Source organism: Anopheles cruzii, chromosome 2 (genome assembly GCF_943734635.1).
Source record: "Anopheles cruzii chromosome 2, idAnoCruzAS_RS32_06, whole genome shotgun sequence".
NCBI classification, from domain to species: domain Eukaryota; kingdom Metazoa; phylum Arthropoda; class Insecta; order Diptera; family Culicidae; genus Anopheles; species Anopheles cruzii.
In genome coordinates, this window is record NC_069144.1 from 24,391,967 (window position 1) to 24,416,041 (window position 24,075).

Here is a 24,075-nt window from a genome sequence, read left to right on the forward strand (position 1 = left end):
ATCACGACTCAAAACGTTGCCCCAAGAGCGATCCTTCCGATGTAGCAACAACATCAGTAAGGTCTCTGTAACTGTCAATGGATGATTTTTTGGCTCAATTATTTGCATTGACCGACGAGTCTTCAAATGTTTCTTGACTTGCGGTTTTGATGGGGTTCTGTTAACTTAACTAGTTCTTCAGCGACATCCGAACCAAATCGGGGAACATCCATAATAGGGATCCAAATTGGGAGATGTTGTGATATTCAACAAATATTCTAGAGACGATCCGGTACCTATAATACATGCAAGGCATAATACTTTTAGTACTTTTAAATTATTGCGAACAACTTAATTGGGCTCGTTGAACTCGCTAAGTGGGAATAATCTATTTTTGCTTTCTCTCATTCGAATTGCCCATTTTCAACGGCGTGAACACGTGCCATCGCAACTCACGTGGCACAGTCTTCGATGCCTTCAGGGGCGGTAATTAAAAAGTTAAATTTGTTGCCCGAAAACGTGTTTGGCACGTGTGCATCGCAGAAATATAAATAAAACAACAAAACTTTATCCTTCCTTTCTTCTCGTTGAAAGTCTTCCGAAGCACGCGAAAAGGCGGCCGCGGGATTTAGGTTACCCTATTGTACTAACGAAACTTTTTTTCTATATCTCCCACCAAAACGCAGACTGCTTCCAGTGAAGGAAAACTTCCTCTGCCGGCAAGTTTTTAAGGTAGGTGTCAATAAGACGACCTGGAGTGGAGTTTCGTACCACAGCGCGCCCGTGCGTCGGTCTCGAATCTGGATAGAAAGGATAAATTTAGGTTCATTTTTCTTTCTTATTATTTCATCACAAACACACTATACACCGCTTTCCGGAACGGTTTTCCGAACGTGGGTTTAAGGTTGCATTCGGCCGCACGACATGACGACATGACCATCAAGGGGTTACGATTTTATTTGGCGTGACGCGACCTAAACCATAAACCGCTGGTTAGATGATAGTGTGATAGAAATGGGACACCCGGCGGGTGATAGAACCCTTCCTGGTTGAACAGTTTCCCGGCCACAGCATAAAACCCAGTATTATTAGCAATTAATTAGCGGTTAATGCTAGAGAAGGAACCCTCGTGATGGCCGCTCGGGCCGATTGTAGAAGTTTCTGTCATAAAAATCACCCGAAACCCTACAGCAAACGACCTCGGTAGCATTTGGTCTGTTTTATTGTTTTTTTTTTGTTTTTGTAGGGTAATCTTTTCGTCGTGGGGGTTTACGAGGTGATTTCAGGTGCTGATGATAGGCTACAGATTGTACACTTAAAAAACTTTATAATCATAAACCGTAACTTAATTTCGAATTATTCACCATCACACCTCCTAGGCTTAGTTCCAAGTTATAGCACCAATCTCACCGATAATAGTGTTTTATATAGCTAGTGTTTCATTCTCTGATTGACAACACATTCGTCATATCTCGCTTCCGACTTGCCGACACTATCCGCTGGAGGCACACAATCAACCAATGATCACCTCTTCCGTTTGTAATGCTTCCATCATTTCATCTCCTTTTAGAATTTATTTTATGATCCCACAATGGCGCTTCCGTAGCGCGTTCGGTGGACGTCGGCTACCAAATCGTAGCGTAACGATAAACTCTCCATAGACCCATCAGACAGAGGCAAAGAAATGATGTCGAAACTTTAAACATCCGTCAGAAAAGTTGGGGCAGATTTTCGCTTCGCACTGGCCTTCGCGAGAAAGAACGGAATGATAACTTCTAGACTTACGGGCTGCCAAGCTGCTGGCGCTCTGCTGGTGCGGAGGCGGAGTTTCCGCCCGAGTTTTCCCGCCTTTTCACCGTATCAGTTTTCCTGTCACGATCCCCGAAATGGGCTCCGCTACATATTAGGCTAATTTCGACCGACTTCGGCCACCGTCCGAAAGGACCAAGTTGTAGGACCTCGCCGGCTCGCCGAGGGATCCGATTTCTTGCTTCGAGAGCTCGTTGAAAACAAAAAAAAAAATTAAGGGCAAACAACAAGGAAAATGTCCTGATGATGGGTGCGCCGAAACTTTCGCCAACTTCTTTGCCACTGTAAGGGGAATCTCAGCTCGGAGAAAATGCTACGCTTTTCTTTGAATGCCCTCGTGATCGACCCGGTGTCTCGTGAAAAGGATCTCCTTCCGACACACCGGTCGGGGTCGCCGGGGGGGCCTGTTCCGAAAACGGGACTTTCGGCACACAAAACTGCTGACTGCTGGTGGTTGATTTTGTGCACCGCAAAACCGTGGTTGCGTTTTCGGTCTCACTGGCCGGGTGTGCATCGCCCATTTTGCTCTGTTCTGTTACGCCCTTTCGCTGTGTGCGGTTTTTGGAAACTTTTATCTACCTCGAATGGAAATGTGCAGAACAAGAATGTCGTGTTCTCGGTGCAAAGTTTTTCACGTTTCACAAGCCGCTCGCTAGCCGAGACCGGCTTTTGCCGGAGCTTCTTCGGTGCTGCCGGTGCTGAGCTTGGGCTGGATTGGGACAGTTTGGTGTGTATCGTACCGCTTCCCGTGTGCACATTAAATCGTAATTACAATTCCATTACCGAAAGCTGTGCCACCTAAATTGCGGAATTAGTGATTTCCTGGCTGGAGTCGACGCTTTTTCCGTTTTGTTTTCTTTTGTTTATTGTTTCGCTATCTTGTTTTCAACGGAAAATGCTACCGATGTTTTCATTCCGATTATTTGTCATTTACGAAAATATTGATTTATTTTACCTTTACACCTTTCTTACATTTTAGTCTAGTCTACTGTCTCAATTGATCAAACAATTAATTGTTTCGCAAATATCTTTATGAATCTACCTTTTCTAACGAAGATTAAACTCTGATAGTAATCCTCTTCATTGAATACTTGTTCAGTTTGTTTTCTTAATCTTCTACTCTATTTCCCACATTTATAGTTTCATGCACGTTTATTCTTTTCATATTCTTAAGCCGATAGAAAGTGGTTTCATGCGTATAATTTATTCCCAATTTCCCCAATTCCCCAACTTTATTTATTAAAACGAATTGAACACATTCATGCAACATGTAAAAGAAAACCTTAATATTCACTTTTATCGTTTGCACAAAATGCCAATAATTAAAAATTCATCAATGAATCGCAAACGCTCGCCACCTGTAAATACTTACACGCTATTCACCTTAATAATGTCACTCTTTTTTTCCTCCAACTTGTACTTCTCTGTCTATCTTTCTATGCACACAACAACACCTGTCTAATTGTCTCTGTCGGCAAACAAACCGAACCTGAATTAAACAAACAATCAAAAAATCCTCGAATACTAAACCAAACACCGGCCACCCGGGCGGTCCACGGACCCAACCAACATACAAACAACATAAACTACAACGCCACACCTGCACACCGGAATCGGTCGACCGGCCGGTCGGAACAACCGGCAAACCGAAACTTTATCACTGGCACAACAATAAACAAACAATAAACGGGGTCCGTTAAACGGAATATAAACATTTAAAAACCGCATAAAACCTATCCGTCCGTGTACGTGTGTGCGTGCTTGTGTGTGTGGCCAATATGTGAAACATAATACCCACCGAACCCACCTCCCCACCCTCGAAACGCTTGCCCCCGCCACCGCCACACAATGTCGGGGAATACCAATCGAAAACTGTAACAATGGTAACCCACCGAAACAATCCACCAACAAAACCCACCGACGAAAATCCCCGAAAACAAAAACACTTTAGGAAGGGAAAATAGATGAAGAAGTGAGTACCACGGCCACCTCCTGGCTTCCCCAAAAATCGTCGAACGTCGGTATTGTTTTAGTTCGTTCGTTGTTTTGGGTTGTGCTCCGATCGCACCTCCCCATAGAGGTTTCATGTTGTTAGTGGTTTTGCTTCCGACCATATCCTCGTCCAACTGTCTGTGTGTGTGTATGTGTGTGTGTGAGTGCAACCCGAGCATTGAGTTGTGTTCCGTTAGTGTTTCGGTGTTGTAGTTGTTTTTGACCGCCGCTGCCGGCGGCGGACGGTTTATTTTACTGCTCGATTTTTTTGCGAGTTTTTATTATCGTCATCATCATCGTTATGCCAAATAAGCGCTCAGAAGTGCAGCGGAATCCGAGATCCGGTTCGCCGGCCGGCCTTCGTTGGAAAAGTTTAAAATTTAATTAAAGTTTTTAAACTCCGTTTGATGGCCTGATTTGAAGGGTTGGCTGTTTTTGTGAAGTTTGTTTCGATCGAATTGCCTCTACAATCAATTCAATTGCAATTGATTCGAGAATTGTTTTATTATTTCTATCGACTATGATCACATTTTTATATTTTCTCTACAATTGGTAAATCATTTAATTTACAATTTGTGCTCCGAGCCCCACCGGAGACCGGAACACAGAAACACCTGTCACTTATGCTCCGTATAACGAGGCATCAGCATAAACTTCCACACACAAAAAGCTGAAATACCCGATCCGGTTCGAACCCGGATCGGGGAGCAGGTGTGACCACATGCAGTCCGAGACCAATGAGAACCACCCACGGGGGGTAGGAGGGTCCACTCGTTACGGTTCGCGGGCGCCAGGTTGCATTAAATATGGTTTCAATTCGAACGCGCCGAGGCGCTGAAATTGAGAAATGACAAATGACCGTACAAAAAACCGCAAACCGCCGAACCGGCCACAGCGAAATGTGATTGTTTATTGTCACACCTGCACCTCGAGAGAGAGAGAGAGAGAGAGAGAGAGAGAGAATGAGTGAATGCGATGAAATGCACAACGGAAATATAAAAACTGTTAATTTATGCTGCATGTGTGAACTGCATGTGTTTAACCTGTAGCCGAAGCAATTAATTGCATGAGTTTAACAGTTGCTGCGTTCGTCTGTTGCATCGTGCGTAGTCATTTGCACATTTAGTGTAGTTGAATAATTGTGATTAAATGTAAGATAAATTACTAATACCTAAAACATACGTTTCCGTCGAACTGAAAAGGTTTCATTTAGAGAATATTGTTGATCTACCAAATTTTTGATGAAATTCCTAAAGAAACACAATTTGCTTCCTAAACTTTCAACTAAATGGGATTTTAAATTCAAATTTACGGATGCTGTTAGTCGTTAAATACAGTTTCTCCAAAAGTAGATTCTGTAAAACACATTAAAAGCAAAATAACAACCTTTTACGAAATCCATATACAACAAAACGAACAGAAAACAATCAGTTTATGGAAAGAAGATTGAACTATTAGCTTCAAACTAGTTATAATACTTCTCTGGTTCATATTTGCTGAAATCTCTGTGAGCGATCATGGTCTTACCATTATTGGTGTGCTATATTTGCTCATTGATGGCCATCTTGGTAAGGTATCGCCCACATTCAACAGTGATGTGCCGAACCCTTCTCAGTCTGCTCTCGTTGTCCAGCGCAAAATATACCAGCATTCTCAGATGAGATCATATACTCTGCCTTCTCATTTCCATACGACCAACTTTAGGGCACCTTTCCGAATTCCCCCGACGAGACCGATTCGAAACCCATTTCCTATGCCAACCTGCCTGGAAGAGGGTTTGGCTGTCGAAGCAGAGGTGTCGGACGGATATAAGACAACGTAAATCTACTCGCTGAGGCGGTGTCAGAAAAAAAGGGCCAGCCCTGCTGACACGGAGGTCTGTTGAACGTGAGATGAGTGTCATTCTGGAGCAACGATTTCAATTACCGTCGGCCATGCCCGTGCCTTTGATGGAGTGGATCCTTTACCGTGATCCGGTTATTGGCCCCCCCACCGGCCCAACGCCCGGCAAGAGTTCCTTCCCCGGCGGCACCGGATGTGGCAGAGGCGTATGAAACTCGATAAGAGCTTCCCCTAATGATTTCTCCTGCCAACTGACCGGAGTAGCTCCTGTTCGAGCTTGTCAAACTATCGAGCTTTGCCAATTTTCCACCGCCCGAGAAGAGGCCTGAAGTGAGCTGTTTGCTGAATCAATATACCGACAGACTCAAATTGCAACGAATCGCAATTTTGTGCCGCCGAATTTTAAAGGCCGGCCGGCGAAGTGGAAAGCTCGAACCGAACCGTCGTTTCCGGACGTGCTGACAACTCTGACATAGGGCCCCAAGAGCGTCCCCGATTCTTGGAAACGGGCAGAGTGTCTCGGGTCCAACACAGTGAACATAATGGGAAGTTTCTCGGGGTATTTTTAATATGTTTGAAACTTTTGTTGGTTCCCAATCGAAATCCAAGTCAGAGTTTCGGTTCCCAAGTAACTATGAATCATAAATTCATAGTTCACGATCACGGAGATAAAAATGTGTTTATTTTTAGTTGATGTTCCTTACTATAAGCCGAGGAATTCTATTCACATTTGCGACATTTTCGCACTCAATCTGACGTAATTTCTGGAACGTATAGCAACATTTTCCGCTCCGCATGATCCACTTGCTTAGAGCTTCTACTTTTCTAACTTATCCGATATTGAAACGACGCATAACGCAATACGTGTCGTGGTCAAGAAACCATTTCTGCTACGAATAGCGAAGTGGAATCAAAATGAAAAAAAGACCGTCTCCATTTTAGCCGACTTTTCGAGCGTTATTATCGAACCGTCGCTCCGATAAAGTAGCACGGTGTTACTTAAAACAGTTGATTCGTGTACCGCTCAGCATAGCTTCCCTTCCAGAAGATGCTTCGATAAAGGAAATCGTCTGCCAATAAACAATTGCTAATAATCACGGATGCCATCTTGCTACGCCACGCGCTCCTTCGCTTAAGATGCTTTCTTTCTAGAGTCCATTGTTTGGTGGAGTATATGGTTTTGCTGCCGTCAGTTTCATTGCATCCCTGTCGGCATCAGCCTCGGGTCTAGTATTAGATCCAGTAGCTCGCCGCGGACGCTATCAGAACTTGTCGCAATGTCCGGAAACGATTATTATACGCTGAAGCATACGGCACGGCGGACCGTCTTCGTAGAAAGGCTCCGTAAGAAAAATGTGTGCCCCAGAGATTGGACTCCACTGCCGGGATGCCGGGACCCGGCGAAGGACAGTATCTTGCCCGCCATTTGTAAGGATTCCGCCTCCTTCAGCAGCAGAACGGTGCGCTTCATCTTCAACAGTGTGTGGTCCAATCCACCTAAAAAAGCTCCCGGGAAAAAAAACGGAATCAGCCACTACAGGGTCGTTCAGTGTGGGATCACCATTAAGATGATTGTTTTACTGGCAACTGCCAAGGACGCACCAGATGCAACAATGCGGTGATGGCGGTCTGTGTTGGCGTCTTTTATGTCCCCACAGCATACTGCCCCATTCAAATAAACTCTCCGAATTGTCATCCAGAGACCGCGGGCAGTGATCATAAATAGTGGCTGAGGTGGACTCCAAACTCTTTAAGAATACCGAAGCAGAGAATCTTTAAGGCAGCTTGAAACTGGCATTGAATTAAATACGATATAATTTTATGAACCATTGTTACTTTATTTTTGCAGCGTACCGTAGGCTTTCAAGTCCACGCGTGGTTTCTAGTTCTTCAAAATTTCCTGTAATTGGTGTGTAGCAGTTCTTGTAGAGGTTTGTTTATCAAACAACAAAGTACTTAAACGAAAAAAGCGGGTGAATTCGGTTATTCGATACATTCAAAGCTCTGCATTTCAAACTCTGTGCTGTCCAGTGCCTTTCATGACGGCTTTGCTTAGTTGTTTAGGCTCTGTGTTGGTTCCATCGTTCCGTTTCTAAAATAAATACACACTAAAAGCGGCCGAACACTGCGCAGTTCACTTTTGATTGGTAGAAAGTTGGTCGTTACTTTTTGCTTTCTGGTTTTGAGTGTTTGCGTTTGTAAGCCGTGGTTCCATGCAACGATTCGTTGCCACTGCAGAGTTTGTTTTGTCGAAAGTGAGATGTTAACACGCTTCCCGAACATCCTATCTTCCACTAAAGGGTGCCGCCAAGCTTACGAAGGAGGACATCGAGAAAGTGTTCTCGCTTTACGACAGAGTAAGAAGACAGAGAGAAAGAGAGAGCGAAGATACTCGATATTCTGAAGCGGGGTGGTCTTCTGTCTACTTCCAGGACAATAATGGTTCGATTGAGAACGAAGAGCTGCGCGGTTTCCTAAAGGACTTGCTCGAGTTGGTCAAGAAGGTGCCGTAAACAGTAAGACTATTGTAGGAAGTATATACTAATTTTAAAATTTTGATTCTGACCAGGACTACGACGCACAGGACCTGATCGAGTTTGAAGAAACGATCTTGCGGGGCGTCGGCTACGACAAGGACGGCAAGATTTCGCGCAAGGAGCTCACCATGATCCTGCTGGCGCTGGCGAAGCTGCCGCCGGACGAGGACCAGTAATTGATGGCGTCGGCCGTCTGCATCGACACTACTAGTAGCAGCCAGCCCTGTAGCAGTAGCGGTAGCAGCAGCCAAGACGCGATCAGCAAGGACCTCTTTCCGCCCATCGCCAGCGTGCAGGACGGCATCCGGGATCTGTATCGTAAGTTTCGGCGAAAGATTCACAAAAAAGAGTAGTAGCAGCAGCAGCACGCAAACGAAGGGGCTCGACCGGAAGCGGGAACGCAACCGGCGAAAAGCTTGCTAGGCTAGGTTAGTCTGCCCTAATACACACACACACACACAAACGCTTGTCCACGCTCCAAAGCGATACCAGAGTGCCAGAGATAGCGAGAGGGAAAAAGAGAAAGAGAGAGTGAGAGAGGGAGAGTTTCAGCTCGAACAGATTTAGTACACCAAAAGAAGATAACAGATCGATCATTACACGAACACACATACACACACACAGGTACACACGAAAAGATAAACGTCAATCCATGGCGCATATGTCAACACGCTTAACAGGAACACTCCCCATACATTGGCAAATACTCAAATGAATGGAAATTGGGTGGATTCGAGTCCGCTTGGGCCGCCTCGTGGACCGCGAGCTAATTGTTGTTAACCACACACACACACACCTTTTTAACCGCATATCCAATTCCAGTTGAAAGTGTATCCTATTTAAAGCATCCCGCGATCGGAGGGCTTCCACCACGCGGAGGATGAAAGATGGCCGCCGGTGCACTGTGTTTACCCTTTATCGGCCCTACTCTACTCTACTAACTATAAATGTTTCACATTTTTGCAACTTGCTTGCTTTAGGCAGAAAGAGTATTTATATGAAGAAAAGAAAGGCGAGAGCAAAGAAACTATTTACTGCACGGTCCGAGCTGGGCAGGTTTGGCAGGGTATCTTCCCAATTGTGTTTTATTTCCAGTCCTCGAAAAATCATTTCGTACCAACGTTATCCAATCCTCCGATGTGTTCCTGCTTTTTTCAATTTGTCGGAGTGTGTGAATTTGAACTGTTCATTTTTATATTTCAAAAATTAACTTCGCTCACGTTAATGCCACAAGTTCAAATGAACGCAACGCCAATAAACAACGGTCCTCACAAACAATAGTAAACGTTAAGTTTGAAAACGGAAGAAACACGAGTAACGCCATTGACGTTTGTTAGGTCAGGAGGGATGAAAGATGTGAGAAACAAAACGGTAACTAAACAATACTAAAACCAAAGGTTATATTAATACTCAGGCGCGAAAACGAAAAAAACGGCTTCAGATTACGTATCCTGAAAACCCGATAGTCAAACCTAAAAAAAAATTAATTACATTTTTTTTTGGGTTTTTGGGGATTGGAAAAAAAATTATTTAACAAGATGTGTAAGTGACCGTTTAACGGCGAAGGAACGATGATAGAGCGAAGGTGGTGAAAATGCATTAAAAATGGATTGAAAAATTAATGTTAAAAGCTTGGTGGCCTAATCACTACCAAATTTGAGCGTTGAGTGAAACCGAGTGAAGGCAAAAGAATACAAATATGATACGCAGACAGCAAAAAATGTTAAAAACCAACTTTCAAACCTCCGAACTTTCGTTTCGATTTATGATGGCAACCTTCTGGAGCCCCAAAGGTCTATTCAACACAGTACTAGGGGAACAGGTTTCAAACAGTGGTTCGCGACAAGGTATCCGAGCGTGGTATCCGGGTATCGAATCGTAATGCGCCGAATAATTTTAAAATTGTAACCTCAACACCACGAAGCATACGTTGGAAAACTTTACTGAAATAAAGCATTCTTCAGCGAATGGTTAACAGCCCAAAAGATGGGCGCAAATATCGGTAAAGGTAATTAACAAAACCAAAGAACGAAAAGGCTTTTCGAGAGAAATAGAAGAAGGACACTTTGGGCTCGCGCTCATGCATGGTTGTTGATGGTGGTGTCGGCCCCGCCTGGAGTCCTCTCCCGGGTCCCAGAATTCAATTTTAAGCCTTCCAGTGAAACAGAACTTTCTCTTAACCGCGACTCTGCGTCGGCGTATGTTAGAGTCTAATGTTATCTGTGTGTGCTACCCTCTATGTATCTCCGTTACTACTCGCATTATCCGCCGATCATCTCCTAATGTTTGCTATTTTCAAAGTCGAGTTTCAAAATAATTGGGGAAACCATTGAATGAAATGAGAAACAGATAAGAAAAGGACGACGAAAGGAATGATAATGGCAATGTCTGTGTTACGCAAAGCTCTTACCGCAAACGCTAACTGAAATCTGCTTATCTATCTAATCTCTAAATGTTTCCCGACAACGTTGTTCCGATCGAGCGAGAGAAAAGAATGTAAAACTTAGCGATCAGCGAGTGAGAATGGAATCGGGAGGCTGTTGTAGCGCCGTTGTAGCTTTACGTGTTGGGTGTGAATGTGTGTGTACTACGTCGGAGGATTGACGAAGTGAAAGTGTGGGAATAATTTACAAGAATCGGATAAGTTTCGGTTCGATGAGTGTATGGAGCCTCCCGGAAGCCCCATTGAGGAAGGTGTGGAGTGGCTTACGCCGGGTTTTTTGCTCTTATTCGCTCGTTCCAAACGTCGTATTAATGGCCAAACCGCCAAACGCGTGTGTGTCCCAAAACAGTCGCTCAAACCTTAAATGGCAACGAAATTTCGCAAAATAAATGTTCTATCCTCACACGAAAACACAACCACACATACACTATCACACACACGCGCACATAGACACAGACACGAACACGTTCTTCACTCTTTAAAACCGCGCGACCGCGTGGTAGGGCGAAAATAAACGCAACGCAGAACGCGAACGAAATGCCGAAGCCGATATAGACGCGAATATGTAGAAATGCCTTTTTTGTTACTTAGACTCCAGCAGCAGATTTTTACTGCACCCATCAAGTGCGATATTACTGTTAAAAATAAAAGAAAAGATAAACAAAAACCAAAACCGTGTGAAGCGAGTTTTTGTCAGGGTGGGGTGTAATGTGGGTAATAATTTTCTGGTTATTTGTAACCGTAAGTTTATCCTAAAGTTTAAAAACAGAATGTTACGGACAAATGCATAATCTGTTTGTTTTAAATAGTGTTCTGCTGAAGGGTCATGAGAAGTTCATCCTCAAAATTCGCTAGATCAAGTGAATATATTAAATTAACTAAGGAAAAATAATTACATTTATTTCTAGTTTTTTAAACCAAAAAAAATGTGTTTTATTAAGTGAATGAGTGAGAGTTGTGTTTTGGAATTTGTGTTTTTCGATTTCAGATTATCTTGTTCAGGATAAGATTCACATCATCATGAAGGGGGGTCTATTCAGTTTATATAGACTTTGAGCTGCAATAGCTTAACATTTGTCTCTTCACATCATCATAAAGCAAATGAAATTTCTTATACTCATTACCTAGCCTTCACTCTTTGGTTTGTGTGCCTCATACGCTACGGAAACCGTTATGCAACTTCCAGTGACGAATGTTGCGACAACTTCCGTCTGACGAGTCTGTGATGTCATTGGTTAAACGAATGAGTAAAATCTCGCTTGTAAAACTAACGATTAGTCTTTCGTTACCATTGGCAAATGTAAAGGCAAACGCCTTTACATTCACAGTTGCAATCGTAACACACATTACAACGACAAACCGCTACCAAAATAGATTTTAAATTCAAAAGGCATTGCATACAACCTTCTGTGCTAGTGAAAGTTAGCAACACCGGTCGCGAGAGGACGCTAGCTTTCACGCGAGTCGTTGTCCTTAAGGATTTTTGTAGCTCATTCGAAAGGATTTGATATTTGGGCAAAGCTGTCACTTCTTGATGCAATCCAAGGAAAAGAATAGAACAAAAAGAGAGCGTTTGCGAAGATTTCTTTTCTCATTTCGTAAGTACCGTTCGGCGCATGGCACATTAAAGCAAAACGACCGTAAGATTCGATGTGCGCTGATTTCGCCAGCACCATGACGCAACATACCGTAAACATGTCTCAATGATAATGTCCTTCCTAAACAGTTTGTATCAGTTTTCTATATCACACATTCATCTCTATTTTTCTTGTTTGTTTCAAGGATTTTTTTCTTGTTCAAACCATCCATTTAGCATTTATAACAACTTCCTTTGTTATCGTTTCTTTATAAAGTAATATTTCAATAGTTGTTGTATTTTGTAGTTGCGAAAAAGAGAGCGCAGATTGACAAACAGATAATACATTTTCCGCGCGACCGTGCCAGCCTTCACTCTTCGTAACCATGCAAAATAAGGGCCACGAGGGATGTTGAACAACGCCTAACTTAAGCTTCGAAAGAAGATATCCTTTCCGCAAGGCAACGCAAGGCGTGCTGAGAATGAGCACAACCACAACACAGTGCAACGCCCCTGTCTGTGTGTGTGTGTGCCAATGTCCTGTGACTGGGTTGTTTTGATTCGCGCTTTTTGTGAGGCCGATTCCGATGAGCTGCCGATAAACGTCATCAAAACCTGGGCACACGTGTGTGTACACGCGAGAAGCATGCGCAGACAAGGTTTTCCACCCAAAACCATGAAGGCGATCTTAGGGGTCTTTTGAAAAAAGAAGGAAGCATTTATCTTAAGAAATTACTTCCTCCTTTTTTCTTGATTCCTTCACTACCTACCGAACTTGAGCCCGGTTAAGCGAGCCACAGTGTTTCTGCCTACCAACACCACCGATACACGCATTTTTGATTGCGTGGTGCGTAGCTGGAGGTGAGTTGCGTGGAGAATGTGAAAATGCGCACGCGTCCACGAAGCTCAGAAGGGCTCAGCTCGTAGAGCGAAACCCATTCTCAGTACACGCGAATGACGTATTTTTGCGTTCGTGGCGGCTGCAACGAAGGCTTGGAATTGGCTTGCCAAGAAAAATAAAGAAAATGAAGTAATAAAAAGAATAAATCAGAATGTTTGTAAAATAGGTAATTTCTAATAGAATTGCATGCGGAAGGTTAGAGTACGAGTACAAGAAATTCAAAAGCATGAAAACGTTCTTCAGAACCTTCAGGTTGGACAGTTAAAAATTAGTATTTGAACTTGTAAAGCAGGAAAAAGGAAAATAAATTAGATCACACTACCAATACATTGACATAGGGGAGATAGGTAGTTTTATTTTTTCACCGGCTGTGCCCTTCGGTTATCGATTTTATTTCACTTGCGCACAACACCTTACGCCGCTCGTGCGCAGGGAACGCCATGTAGGGGTGCGGCAGCATAAAAAATGCACCACCATCCTATCGGACCCGGCCCGCAGTGCCCCGGTGTATTTAGATGTTTCGCTCTGGGTAAACAATAATTCAGATATTTTGTACAATGAACTTCACGAAGACGAATTCCCTTCGACGACTATTTCTTAGACATATATTAAATCCATATAAAATTACTAAGTTCGAAAAATGTCTACCAACTAATTTTACATTTCTTTAAATGTCCTAAGCCAGTTTTAGCTACACCATGCCCATTCCAGTTCCGAAGGTTGTGAACCAGATCGGTGATTTATCATGAGACGATTTGAAGCAAACCCATACGGCAAGTAGTACCAATGCGCAAAGTAACGCGAGGCGCAGAAAAACGCTAAATATCGAGGGGTGAAACACGCTCAGTCGTCCCCCGTTAGGGGTGATTCCGACTCACCCGACATCGACAACTCCGAAACCTGTCGGCTCCCTGGTTTTTGCCTAAGTTTGAGTTTTGATCGTGATACGCTTAAACCGGGAGAGCTCACTCGCGAAGCCTTACGATTTCCTAGCCCTTTAGAGGGGTTCGACCGAACGCCCAAGCCAGATGGACTTAAATTCAGGGATTCGGGGTAATAAAACGGCGTTTGTTGTTAGGGGAGTTCAGCTCTGAATGCAAAACGATAATAAAGGGAACCGACAACCCTGGTGCGAATATTTTGTACGCATTTCGGGGAGGTGTGTGGTCGCATGATGCTCGCTCTGTCAGGCTTTCTTTGCACGTTATCGACTTAATTCATTTGGTCCTTCTTACTTTGCCGTTCGTTGTTTCAACTAAAAATATCGAGCAATGATCCATTTATTTATTAAAATTTACCAAAAAAATCTTAAATTTAATTCGGCGGTTAACACCCCTTTGCTGTCTCAAAAGCCGTTCTTTCGTTCTCTTTCACCCATAACATTTAAAGCAGTCTATCTATTGCAACAATAACATTAATTCAAAATGTAGGTCATTAGGAAAAAAGAAGCAGAATATAAATCACTGGAGAAAATCTTGAATTTGTGGGCTTAAATCCATCCAGGAATTTGTGGTCCATCTAGGATTTTTTAGTTTTTTAGGAACCATACCTTGTTATTGAAGACAAATTAAGATTTAAATAAATTCAGACCACTACTTTAATGTGGAACTAAAGTTCTTAAGAAATACCAAAACTAAAGCGTCATATAAAAACGTAATGTAACAGATTTAATTAACTGTAAAATGGACGGATTAACATGTTCAATTGGATAAATTTGAATCTATACAATGAATGAAATAAAATTGGGTGAAAAATTGTAATAGTGCATATGCAAAAGAGCATATCACAGATGTCGCTTCGATAAACAGATTGGCGCATGATAGCAACACCACGGCCTAAAGTGTAACCTGAGCGTATCGATGAAGCATTCGCAAGGCAAAGGTCCTGCACCACAGGTCCTGCACTTTTTGCTCAACGCGTTTATCGATCGAGACTCAGACCGTGCAGGACATTCTTCTTCCGCTTCCCGTGGCCGTGCTGAACCGTAATTTTAGTTTTCCTTTTTCCTCGGTTTTCTGCCATTTCCATCTCACTCTCGCACGGTCTCGGGCGTGCACTCTCTTTTTCTCTCTTGCGTGCGCGCGAGTTTGCGTCTCTCTTCTCGCCGCGAGCTAAACGCTGCAGTCGAAAACGCCGCTCAGCAGCACGCAGCAGACCGCTTCGATTATGCTTAGCTCGGAAAAGGTGCGGAAAGGAGCTTTTCCGTGGCCCCGTACGAGAGCACTGGACCCCTTTCGCTCTCTCTCTCTCTCTCTTTCTGCGTCTTCTCTCTTTAGGCCGCGTGTGGCGTGTTTTGGTTTCCGTCTCGCAAGGGGTGGCCCAGCCAGCAAGGGGTGGCTAATGGCCGCTCAGTCTGCGGCTGAACCGTTCGGGCTGAACGCGGTCTCCGAACGACGGCAGGACTCGCTTTACTAGGTTCAGTTAGTTTGTGTCGTCGCTCTCGGAAGGATCCTTATTTTGCGTGCTCGTGGCTCATACGCAGCCTGGTGCTGTCCTTTTCTAACCCGATTCGATTTGATTCACGCTCATCGAATTTAGCTCCTTTCTACGCCGCGCCAGTGAACGGCATTTTCGGAACTCCGCTGGATGCAGTGTGCAGTGCGGTCCTAAACTGTGCATTGGTGATTGTGATAAGAAAGTGAAAATAGTCCCCCCGAAGGGCGCGGCGTCACCACGAAAAGCGCTCGACTTTGTGCGGGTATCGATTTTTCTCTTGTCGCCTGCGGTGCGCAAGCGAAACGCAACGCAGAAAAACGTACATTAGCCAGTCGGCGTTTCTGTCCCGGTTCCGCGGGGCTCGCGGTGGGCTCGGTGTTGGGGCGCCAACAAGATGACTTCATCGATGTCTTCGGCGTCTGGCGCCGAGGGTGGAAGTGGTGGTGGAGCGATTAAAACGAGCAATCGGCTCAGCCTGAAGCGACGCTCCCAAGGCGATGCCGTCGATGTGGGTTCGCGCGAAACCTGGATCTCGACGAACAAGATCCTCAACAGTAGCTACAGTGGCCGGCGCATCAACAGCCGCAATCCGAACTTTGACTACGAGGAAACGAAGCTGCTGATCTCGCTGTGGGGCGACCCGCAGGTCCAGAAGACGCTCATCACCACGCACAAGAAGCACCCGGTGATTGCGGAGTTGGCCCGCAAGATGCGAGAACAGAACTACAACCGGTCGACGGAGGAGATCAACACGCGTATCAAGAACCTGAAGTGTTTCTACAACCGCATCAAGAAGGACATGGCGGCCGGGATCATCAACCAAACGACCTGGCGGCACTACGCCGATATGGATGAGATCATTAGCCGGCCGGTGTTTGGGAATGCGCAGCGGACGCACTTGATGCAGCAGCTCAAGGGGCAGCATGACGAGGACTCGAGCAAGCAGCAGCCGGAGCAGGACTCGCCGGATCAGTTGCACCGCTTTCCGGTGAAGCTGGAGCTGATGAGTGACGACGACGACGATGCGACCGAGATACGGGCGGAGGATCTGCTTACGATCGATGCTAACTTCCCCGAGGATACCGGCGGTGGTGCTGCGAAGACTGCCTCCGGAAGTTCCCGCAATTTGGTGGCCGTTCGCGGTGCGAATGGCCGAAACGGTGGTGGTCGGGCTGCAAATGGGAGAAAGCGGCAGCACGACGATGACGACGATGAAGATTCAATGGATGAAGATTCGGAGGGAGATGACGATGAGGGAAGCGATTTCGACGTGGAAAAGTAAGTGCGTGGCTCACACGCTTGATGCCTGCATGACGCTTTGATTTTCATTGAAGCCTAGCCAATAATAATCACATTTTTATATTATCATTGATAATGTTCGTTTACTTCCCGTCCACAGTGAGTTTAACGACGGACTGGATGAGATTCTGCAGAAAGCGCAAGAGAAAACCAACGGACCGGTACCGAAAGCGTGCAGCAGCAGCAGCATCACCGTGCCTCCGTGCAATCCGGTTACGGGCAAAACACCGAACCCAAGTGGGTTGGTCATCGAAACCGTCAGCTCCGGTAGCGGAAACACCATCACGGCCAGCTCATCGAACGGGCCGACACCGGGCAAAATTTCGGTCGTTCCTACAAACCTCCTGCTCAAGACACCGACCGCCCCTTCCAGCCTGAACACTCCGATTCAGATCTTCACACAACCCACGGTCAGCATAGCGGCCGGTGGCACGGGAAAGGCCACGATGAACATTGCCACCACGGCCGCCGGATCGTCGGGCGCTCCGATGAAGCTGCTGCTGGTGAACACTGTCGGTAAGGACGGCACCACGAAGCAAATCCTGACACCCGCCTCGGAAGTACCGACGATGCCAAAGCTTCTGCCCGCTCCGCTTCAGCAAGCGAAAGGTCCCATCTCGATCACACAGAAAGCGCCCATCGTCAGCATACCGGCGGTGAACGTGCCGAAGAAACCGACGACGGTGATAGGCGGGTTGCCAGGATTCCTAAAGGCTGGAGGTCTCTCAGGTTGCGTCGGTGGCAGCGAACGCAGATCCGGCGGCGGTTTCAAGACGCTCCTTACGCAGCTCGTTACGATTCAGCGCGAAAATCTTGCCCTCAACCGGGAGCGGTTGGCACTGGAGAAGGAGCGGCTCGAGTTTGAAACCAAGTTCGGTGGGTCGTTCGTCAGCATGGTCCAGAACATGAGCTCGTTTTTCTCCGGCATGCTGAAGCACCAGCGCCAGGATCAGCAAACTACTACGGCAACGTGCAACCAGCTGGCAGCAAAGCCTCAGCCGCACGGTGAGCCTCCGCTGCGAACCAAATCGTCGGAGACGGTCAACGATTGCTCGCCGGATGTGCGCGAACTCCTATCGTCTCCTTCGCCGGCTTCCAACTCGCCAGCGCTAGTCGCAGTCAGCCGCCAGTTGGCCGAGGAAGTGCCGAAGGAGAAGCCGCCACCCATCACCACCACCACGACCACGCAAGTTTCTGCGCCACCGCCAATGAAACATCCGGAGAATTCGGGACCACCAGCAATGACTCCGTCTCCGCTGATGAAACTGAACGCTGAGCTTGCCGAAGACAGCATTACGCTGCCAAAGAAGCGCCGCATGATGACCCGCAACTCGTCGCAGAATTCCACGGGGCCGCCAAAGTTGACGCCGGCCACGAGCACCACCACGGATGAGGCACTCAAGGCCGAGCTCATTAGCGACAACGACGATCATTAGGCTCCCGGAGTGTATCCCGGTGCAGTACGCAGCGTTTGTGTTGTGCCATTTTTATTATTTATGATGTTTAACTTATTTGTTCACTATTTATCATGCTTATTTATCACATTCCCCGTTTTCACCAAGCCAGTGAAAGACCTTAGATGATGGATTATATCTTGAAGTTGCGAAATAAAGCACTAAAAGTAAAAGCAAAGATTCCGGAAGCCTTTTTCCCGCTAAATGCAGTTCTGATACACGTTGTTCATCAGTTCCATGTCACGTATTTCCATGATGTCCGTTTTCAGGATCTGCTTGATTATCTCGCGCAGTATGTCGTCTCGATCCTTTTCGTCCAGAATGCCCATCCGGTACAGGGAATCGTCCGTGATGCGAAGCAACGCTCTCCCGGTGATTTCGTGCTGCCGGTTCGAGAAGGAATGCCGTCAATTTTGGCTATGTGATCGGAAGGGGCCACTTACGCGCTGAAACAGTTCCTGATATTGGGCGCACCGTTCGCTGCAGTGCCGCCGGAGCCACTTCAACGTATCTGCCACAGTCCACATGTACACCGGCTTTGGACGGGCCATCTTCGTCTAGAGGAAACGGAACGTAAGCCATTGCCCGATGAAAACGATTCGAATTGTGCGATACGTACCTTCGTTTTCGCAACCGGAGCAGTTTCGGGATTTACTTCCTCTACCATTTTCCTTGCAACGTTTGGGTGTTTTCAGTCAGGAAGCTATAAAAAAATTTACTTCTGAAAACGCAAATGTTTACGTTTTTTGTGTTGCGAATTGGTGAGCTGTCAGAATTTGTTTACGTTCGCTGCTTCGTCGACCGGCCGCTAGATGGCTGGAAAATGAAAGTGCGCTGAGCGAGACGGAGATAGTACAAAAAATGCAAGGCAAGGATTTCTGATTATTTAAAAAATAAATTAGTCCGTCCTGAAGACAAACTCACCGAAAGTAAGTTAAACCCTTTGTAAAACAAAGTGTTTGAATAACCAAAGAAACAACCATTGTCCGGTGTCCGATTTAAGCGTCCGACATTTCACAATTGCTAAAACTGGCTTTATTGCTTCGATGATAATTTAATGGACTTAGGAACTAATTATGATTTAATGGGCTTTTGGGATGAATCACAAATCAATTTAACCGCTTATGTGGCGCCCATTACTAAGTCGAGAGCAACCGATTGTTAGGAATCCTGCAACTCCATGGTAACGAAACACGACGACCAACGGCAATTGCGACGCAGTGTTTCCTTGTAGGAACTTGTAGGCTTTCTCAATGCTTAAGCATAAAACAATGAGATAAGCTACAGATAGTTATAACATAACATTAAGTAATGACAGCCGCCCAAATAAGAAACAAGAATTGCCAAGCCACAAAAGACCATATTTTTTAGCCGAAACGAGCCGAGTGTCCTTTCCACAGGATCTATTTGCTGGCAATTTTTTTTTTTTTTTCTATCACAACCCCAGTTCGCTCTCATTCTCTCTTTAAGCCTTTTCCCGCGGCATGTACAGAGTGCTCTCGTGCCCACGCACATGCGCAGACACACGCAGAACACGCAACTTCTACTACGCATGCCCTAGTCTCGCGTAACCCGCGTAGTTGTCCCTTCCGAGTGACGCGTTCGCAGACCCACGGACCCAACTCTTTACCACGGCCAAAAAGGTCCGGCCACAAGTGCAGCACACTTCTCTCGCCGACGACGATGTCCACGGCAACCCTCCAGGGCTAGAACGAGGCGCATGCGTGGCTTGCGCACCGAGTTTACCGCCGCAGACCGGAAGAACCCTCGCGCGATACGAACAGTGCCTGCGAGGGAGCGAAACCCACGGCCATGGACCACCCCTGGGCGAGGGACACAGTATAGTCACCGTACGCACGCAAACCGAGTCGAACGCATCGAGCGGAGGGCAGCGAATCCGTGTCTAGAGCAAGGACTATATCCACCGAGGGGCGGAGGGGTATCGATTTTTCTCTCACCAGCGGCCAGGACAGTGGGCGCAAAAAGGACCGCACGCGACATCTGGCTGATGGTGAAGCTGGGGCACCGTATCCTGTGGAAAAGGAATCAAGGAACGGTTGAATTGTCCGAGAAGTGAAAACGCAAAGTGAACTGAGCCGGGAAAGCCCCTGTGTGTGTGTATGTGTGTCTGTGTTTGTAGTGTGGTTTAGCTGGACCTCCGTATTTGGATGCCTCCTCCGCGTGGCGCGGGGCTACGGTTGCGCTTGGGGCACACGATTCTAGCGCAAAGGCGAATCCAACGACTGCGCCTAGCGAAACAGCAGCAGCAACAGCCGCCGTCTGGCGCGCTATCGGCCAGACCCGAAAGCCAGCGAGTGGGATCTGCGAGGGCCACCTACAACATGTGGGTTTCGACGAACAAGGTGTGTTCATCATTCCCTTATTTTAATTCACATTCAGAGCTGCCAAAGCTGGTGAAATCAGCGAATCGTTGTGTGAAGTATGTTTGCCATAAGATAACATGAGCAACTCGGTCTCTATTCTAAGGTGCTGATCGGGTCGGTCGGTGGTCTGAAGAAGACGCACTGCCGGAACCCAAACTTTGACTCCGAGGAGACGAAGCTCCTGATTTCACTGTGGGGTGACCCACAGGTCCAGCGGACGCTCATTACCACGCACAAGAAGCACCCGGTAATCGCAAAGCTGGCGGAGAAGATGCGCGAGTATGGCTACAACCGGTCGACCGAGGAGATCAACACGCGTATCAAGAACTTGAAGTGCTTCTATAACCGCATCAAGAAGGACCTGGAGACGGGCGTTGTATCGGAGACGTCGTGGAAACATTTCGGTTAGTAAAGGGTTTACAATCATTGGCTTGTTCCTCGCTATCAGTAGAGTAGCTCCATGATCCTTGCTACTCTATGGATAGCCTATGTTTATTTGAAATTGAATTAATCTCTCATTTTTGTGTTGAGAGTCCTTTGGAATGTTTTAAATATTCTACCAAATCTACACCATCGTAGCTGCCATGGATGACATACTGACGCGCCCGATTTTCGGCAACAACCATCTGAACAACGCAGCGGCCAGTGCCGCGAGTCGGTCACGGCCACGTGACCGGCGCCACTCGGATGGTTCCAGCGACGTGCCGGAACTGCCCGAGGATCAGATCGACGTAAAGATGGAGCTGGTGAGCGACGACGAGAAGGAGCTGCGGGCCGAGGAACTGCTGAAAAACGCGGAACAGGTCGGAACAATTTTTCGTCGACAATTAGCGTTCTCTCTAGACGGCTTTTGATTATCTTTCGCTGTGCAGGTGGAGTTGCGGGAACCGAACCTGCTCATCCCAAAGGACGAACCGCTGGACGAGGACGAGGACGATCCGAACGATCCGGACTTTGAGCACGACGGTGGCTCAGAAACGGATGACGAAAGTTCCGGCATGGACGAAGCGGACGAAAAGTACGTATTCTCTATTTTACGCCCGTCTGCGCGTTGCATGATAGATGCATAGGCAGAACTGAGTGCCATTTTCCCGACCCAGAGGCGCGAAAAACCCTTCCAGACGGAGGAAAACGTTTCGGGTCGTCTCTTTGCGTCGACGCCGAAAATCACGTGCCGCCACTCACCGGCACTCACCGGCTTGCCACGTGCTTTTCTCTTAGGTCAGGGATTGCGTGCGCGTAAACAACAGGTGGTTCCAGTGGATGCGAGCGACTTTTCCGACGACGCTGCAATGTTTGTTTTTCCGCTTTCCCGTTTCTCTCTTCCCAGCGACCGATCGACGCGACTGAGACGTCGCACGAAGCGGGTTCACAAGTCGAAAAAGTCAACCGCAGCCGGGGGAGGACCATCGACGACCGTTGCCAGTGGTAACGCCGGATCACCGCTGGCCACTCCAGCGCCGACGTCCAGTGTTCCTGGAACGATTAAGATAATCAACTATACGGGCACCGGTGGCAACATAAAGCTGTCCACCGGCATACCCGCATCGGCCGCCTCCACCATCAGCATAACGACGTTGGCCGGTAATTCGGGAGCCGCCGCAACCACCACCACGCAGAGCAAAATATCGCTCGTGCCGACGAACTTCCTGCTGAAGCCGCAGGCGTCCAGCAACCTCGGCTTCAAGCAACCGATCCAGCTCTACACCAAGCCGACCGTTTCGATCGCAGGCAGCAAGCCAACCAATACGCAGCCCCCCATCGTGTCGGTCGGTGCGGCTACATCCGGCGCCGGCAACCAACCGATGAAAGTGTTCTTGGTCAACACGCGCCCCAAGGATGGGTCCGCCCCGCAACAGCAGCTGCTTGCATCGAAAGCTCCGCAGCTGTTCAGCTCTACGTCGGCCGTCTCGATGGCGACCGGTGTTTCGGGGCTCCCGAAAATCAGCATCCAGCCAAAGCTCGTCACCAGCGGCGGAGTCACCCCGCTGGGTGCGGCGAAGATACTCCAGACAGCACCGGCCACTTCTGCGCGAGTGATCGCCACCACCCCCTGTGGGCTACGGGGACCATCGAAGGCCGTCGGATTCAAAACCTTGCTCAGTCAGCTGGTCGGAGTATCTCGCGAAAATCTGGGCATCACCAAAACACGGCTAGTGGCGGAGAGGGAACGGTTCAGCAACGAGAAATCGGTGGCCAATGCGGTGCTTAAGGCGCTTGACGAACTGAACGCACTGCTGGCGGAAGTGAACGCCGCCAGTGCACCGGAACCGGAGGACCAGCAGCAGCAGGAACAGCGCATTCGAATCACGGACGTGCGGCACGACGCAACCCATCGGCGGCGATCCCTGGCCGGAAGGCCGGCCAGTGACGATGAACACCTGAAAACGGAAGTCATCAGTGACTCCGAGGAAGGATAGACCAATGATAGAGGGGGAAAGAGAAGGGGAAAGGTTTGAAACACAATAAATGGAATTTCTCATCAAACAACACACCCGTAACTAAACGGAAAACGGAATTCAAATCTCACATCACACGGTACAGTGGCGCCACCTGTATGTGATTCACAGTGCTTCGAGCCCTCAACACTGAATTGTAGACGCTACTATCTATCTTTCCCCCCCTCCCCTTTTCTTGTTCGGGATTTTCGTAGGTTGACTCGTTTTTTTTCGGGATTTTCGTAGGTTGACTCGGGTGTCAGGTTTGTCATCAAAGTTAGGTTCGTAGTGTCTAAGTTAGCTTCAAAAATCGGTCGATTTCATAAAAACAACTTCATAAAAATTTTGACGTTTCGTTGAACAAAACAAAACAAAACAAAAGTTAAGATAGAATATTTTATTAGAGATAATAGTTAGTATATAAAAGAGACGAATGTTAAGCTATTGCAGCTCAAAGTCTATAATTGAATATTTTACACTCTCCCCGTGTTTTTACACTCTGTGAACGCGAAAGGCAATCTGGCAAGTCCAGTTCCCTGGTGTGCCGCGCGATCGGAATCCGGCGACAACTGGCCAAATATGCTTACCCCGCGAAGAACCGTAAACTGCTGTCTGGCGGTGGCACAACATTAGACGCAGAGAGTTCCTTTTTCACATAAGGCAGCTAACCCGTGGACCGAAAGGGTAAGCAAATCGTCGTGTGTTGTTTTGTCCATGAAGTGCACTTTACCTCAAAACGGCGGTGACCCCTGGCGGCAGTACACGGAATAGCAACAACTGGCAGTGTGATGGTGTGAAAATCGGAACAAACGAGAAACAGATCGATTTGTCGTTTCCGTTGCCAGTTCCGGAGCTCAGCTCAGGGAATCTCTGCCCACGTCTTACGTCACGAAACCCCCCAGCAGGCTGCTGTGTCCCAGGGGTGCAGAGGGGTGTGTTTTTCCCACTTCGGCGAAAAAGAAGGTGGCAAACAGGAGTTGACCCC

General features: G+C 47.0%; 4 protein-coding genes across 6 annotated transcripts in view; 3 read left to right on the plus strand and 1 right to left on the minus strand.

Annotated features, from left to right (window-relative positions):
* The window catches only part of LOC128269124 (calbindin-32), a 59,657-nt gene extending 48,399 nt beyond the window's left edge, over nt 1–11,258 (plus strand). Inside the window, exons 9-13 of one of the 2 annotated variants that reach the window (XM_053006495.1) lie at nt 666–711; nt 3,740–3,760; nt 7,923–7,979; nt 8,055–8,126; nt 8,192–11,258. In XM_053006495.1, coding sequence (XP_052862455.1) covers nt 666–711; nt 3,740–3,760; nt 7,923–7,979; nt 8,055–8,126; nt 8,192–8,335 — 340 coding nt within the window. In that variant the 3' untranslated portion in view covers nt 8,336–11,258. The remainder of the gene's footprint in view (nt 1–665; nt 712–3,739; nt 3,761–7,922; nt 7,980–8,054; nt 8,127–8,191) is intronic. The other variant, XM_053006496.1, reaches the window with a different exon arrangement.
* A 4,602-nt stretch (nt 11,259–15,860) lies between these two features.
* On the plus strand, nt 15,861–18,393 carry LOC128267353 (uncharacterized). The gene is made up of 2 exons (XM_053004168.1): nt 15,861–16,793; nt 16,915–18,393. The coding sequence occupies exons 1-2, from the start codon at nt 15,910–15,912 to the stop codon at nt 18,248–18,250; spliced, it is 2,220 nt and encodes a 739-aa protein (XP_052860128.1). The 5' UTR covers nt 15,861–15,909; the 3' UTR covers nt 18,251–18,393.
* LOC128267354 (protein aveugle) lies at nt 18,288–19,007 on the minus strand. 2 transcript variants are annotated; one of them, XM_053004169.1, is made up of 3 exons: nt 18,888–19,007; nt 18,712–18,825; nt 18,288–18,651 (listed from the first exon to the last, which is right to left on the minus strand). In XM_053004169.1, the coding sequence occupies exons 1-3, from the start codon at nt 18,933–18,935 to the stop codon at nt 18,469–18,471; spliced, it is 345 nt and encodes a 114-aa protein (XP_052860129.1). In that variant the 5' UTR covers nt 18,936–19,007; the 3' UTR covers nt 18,288–18,468. The 2 variants fall into 2 exon arrangements, with proteins under 2 accessions (XP_052860129.1, XP_052860131.1); XM_053004171.1 differs by having other exon boundaries at nt 18,712–18,819; nt 18,888–18,935.
* A 1,416-nt stretch (nt 19,008–20,423) lies between these two features.
* LOC128267991 (uncharacterized) lies at nt 20,424–23,072 on the plus strand. Its single transcript, XM_053004974.1, has 5 exons — nt 20,424–20,631; nt 20,756–21,056; nt 21,232–21,455; nt 21,525–21,670; nt 21,983–23,072. Exons 1-5 carry the CDS (start codon nt 20,437–20,439, stop codon nt 23,070–23,072), a joined length of 1,956 nt encoding a protein of 651 aa, XP_052860934.1. The 5' UTR covers nt 20,424–20,436.
* Nucleotides 23,073–24,075: the final 1,003 nt, after the last annotated feature.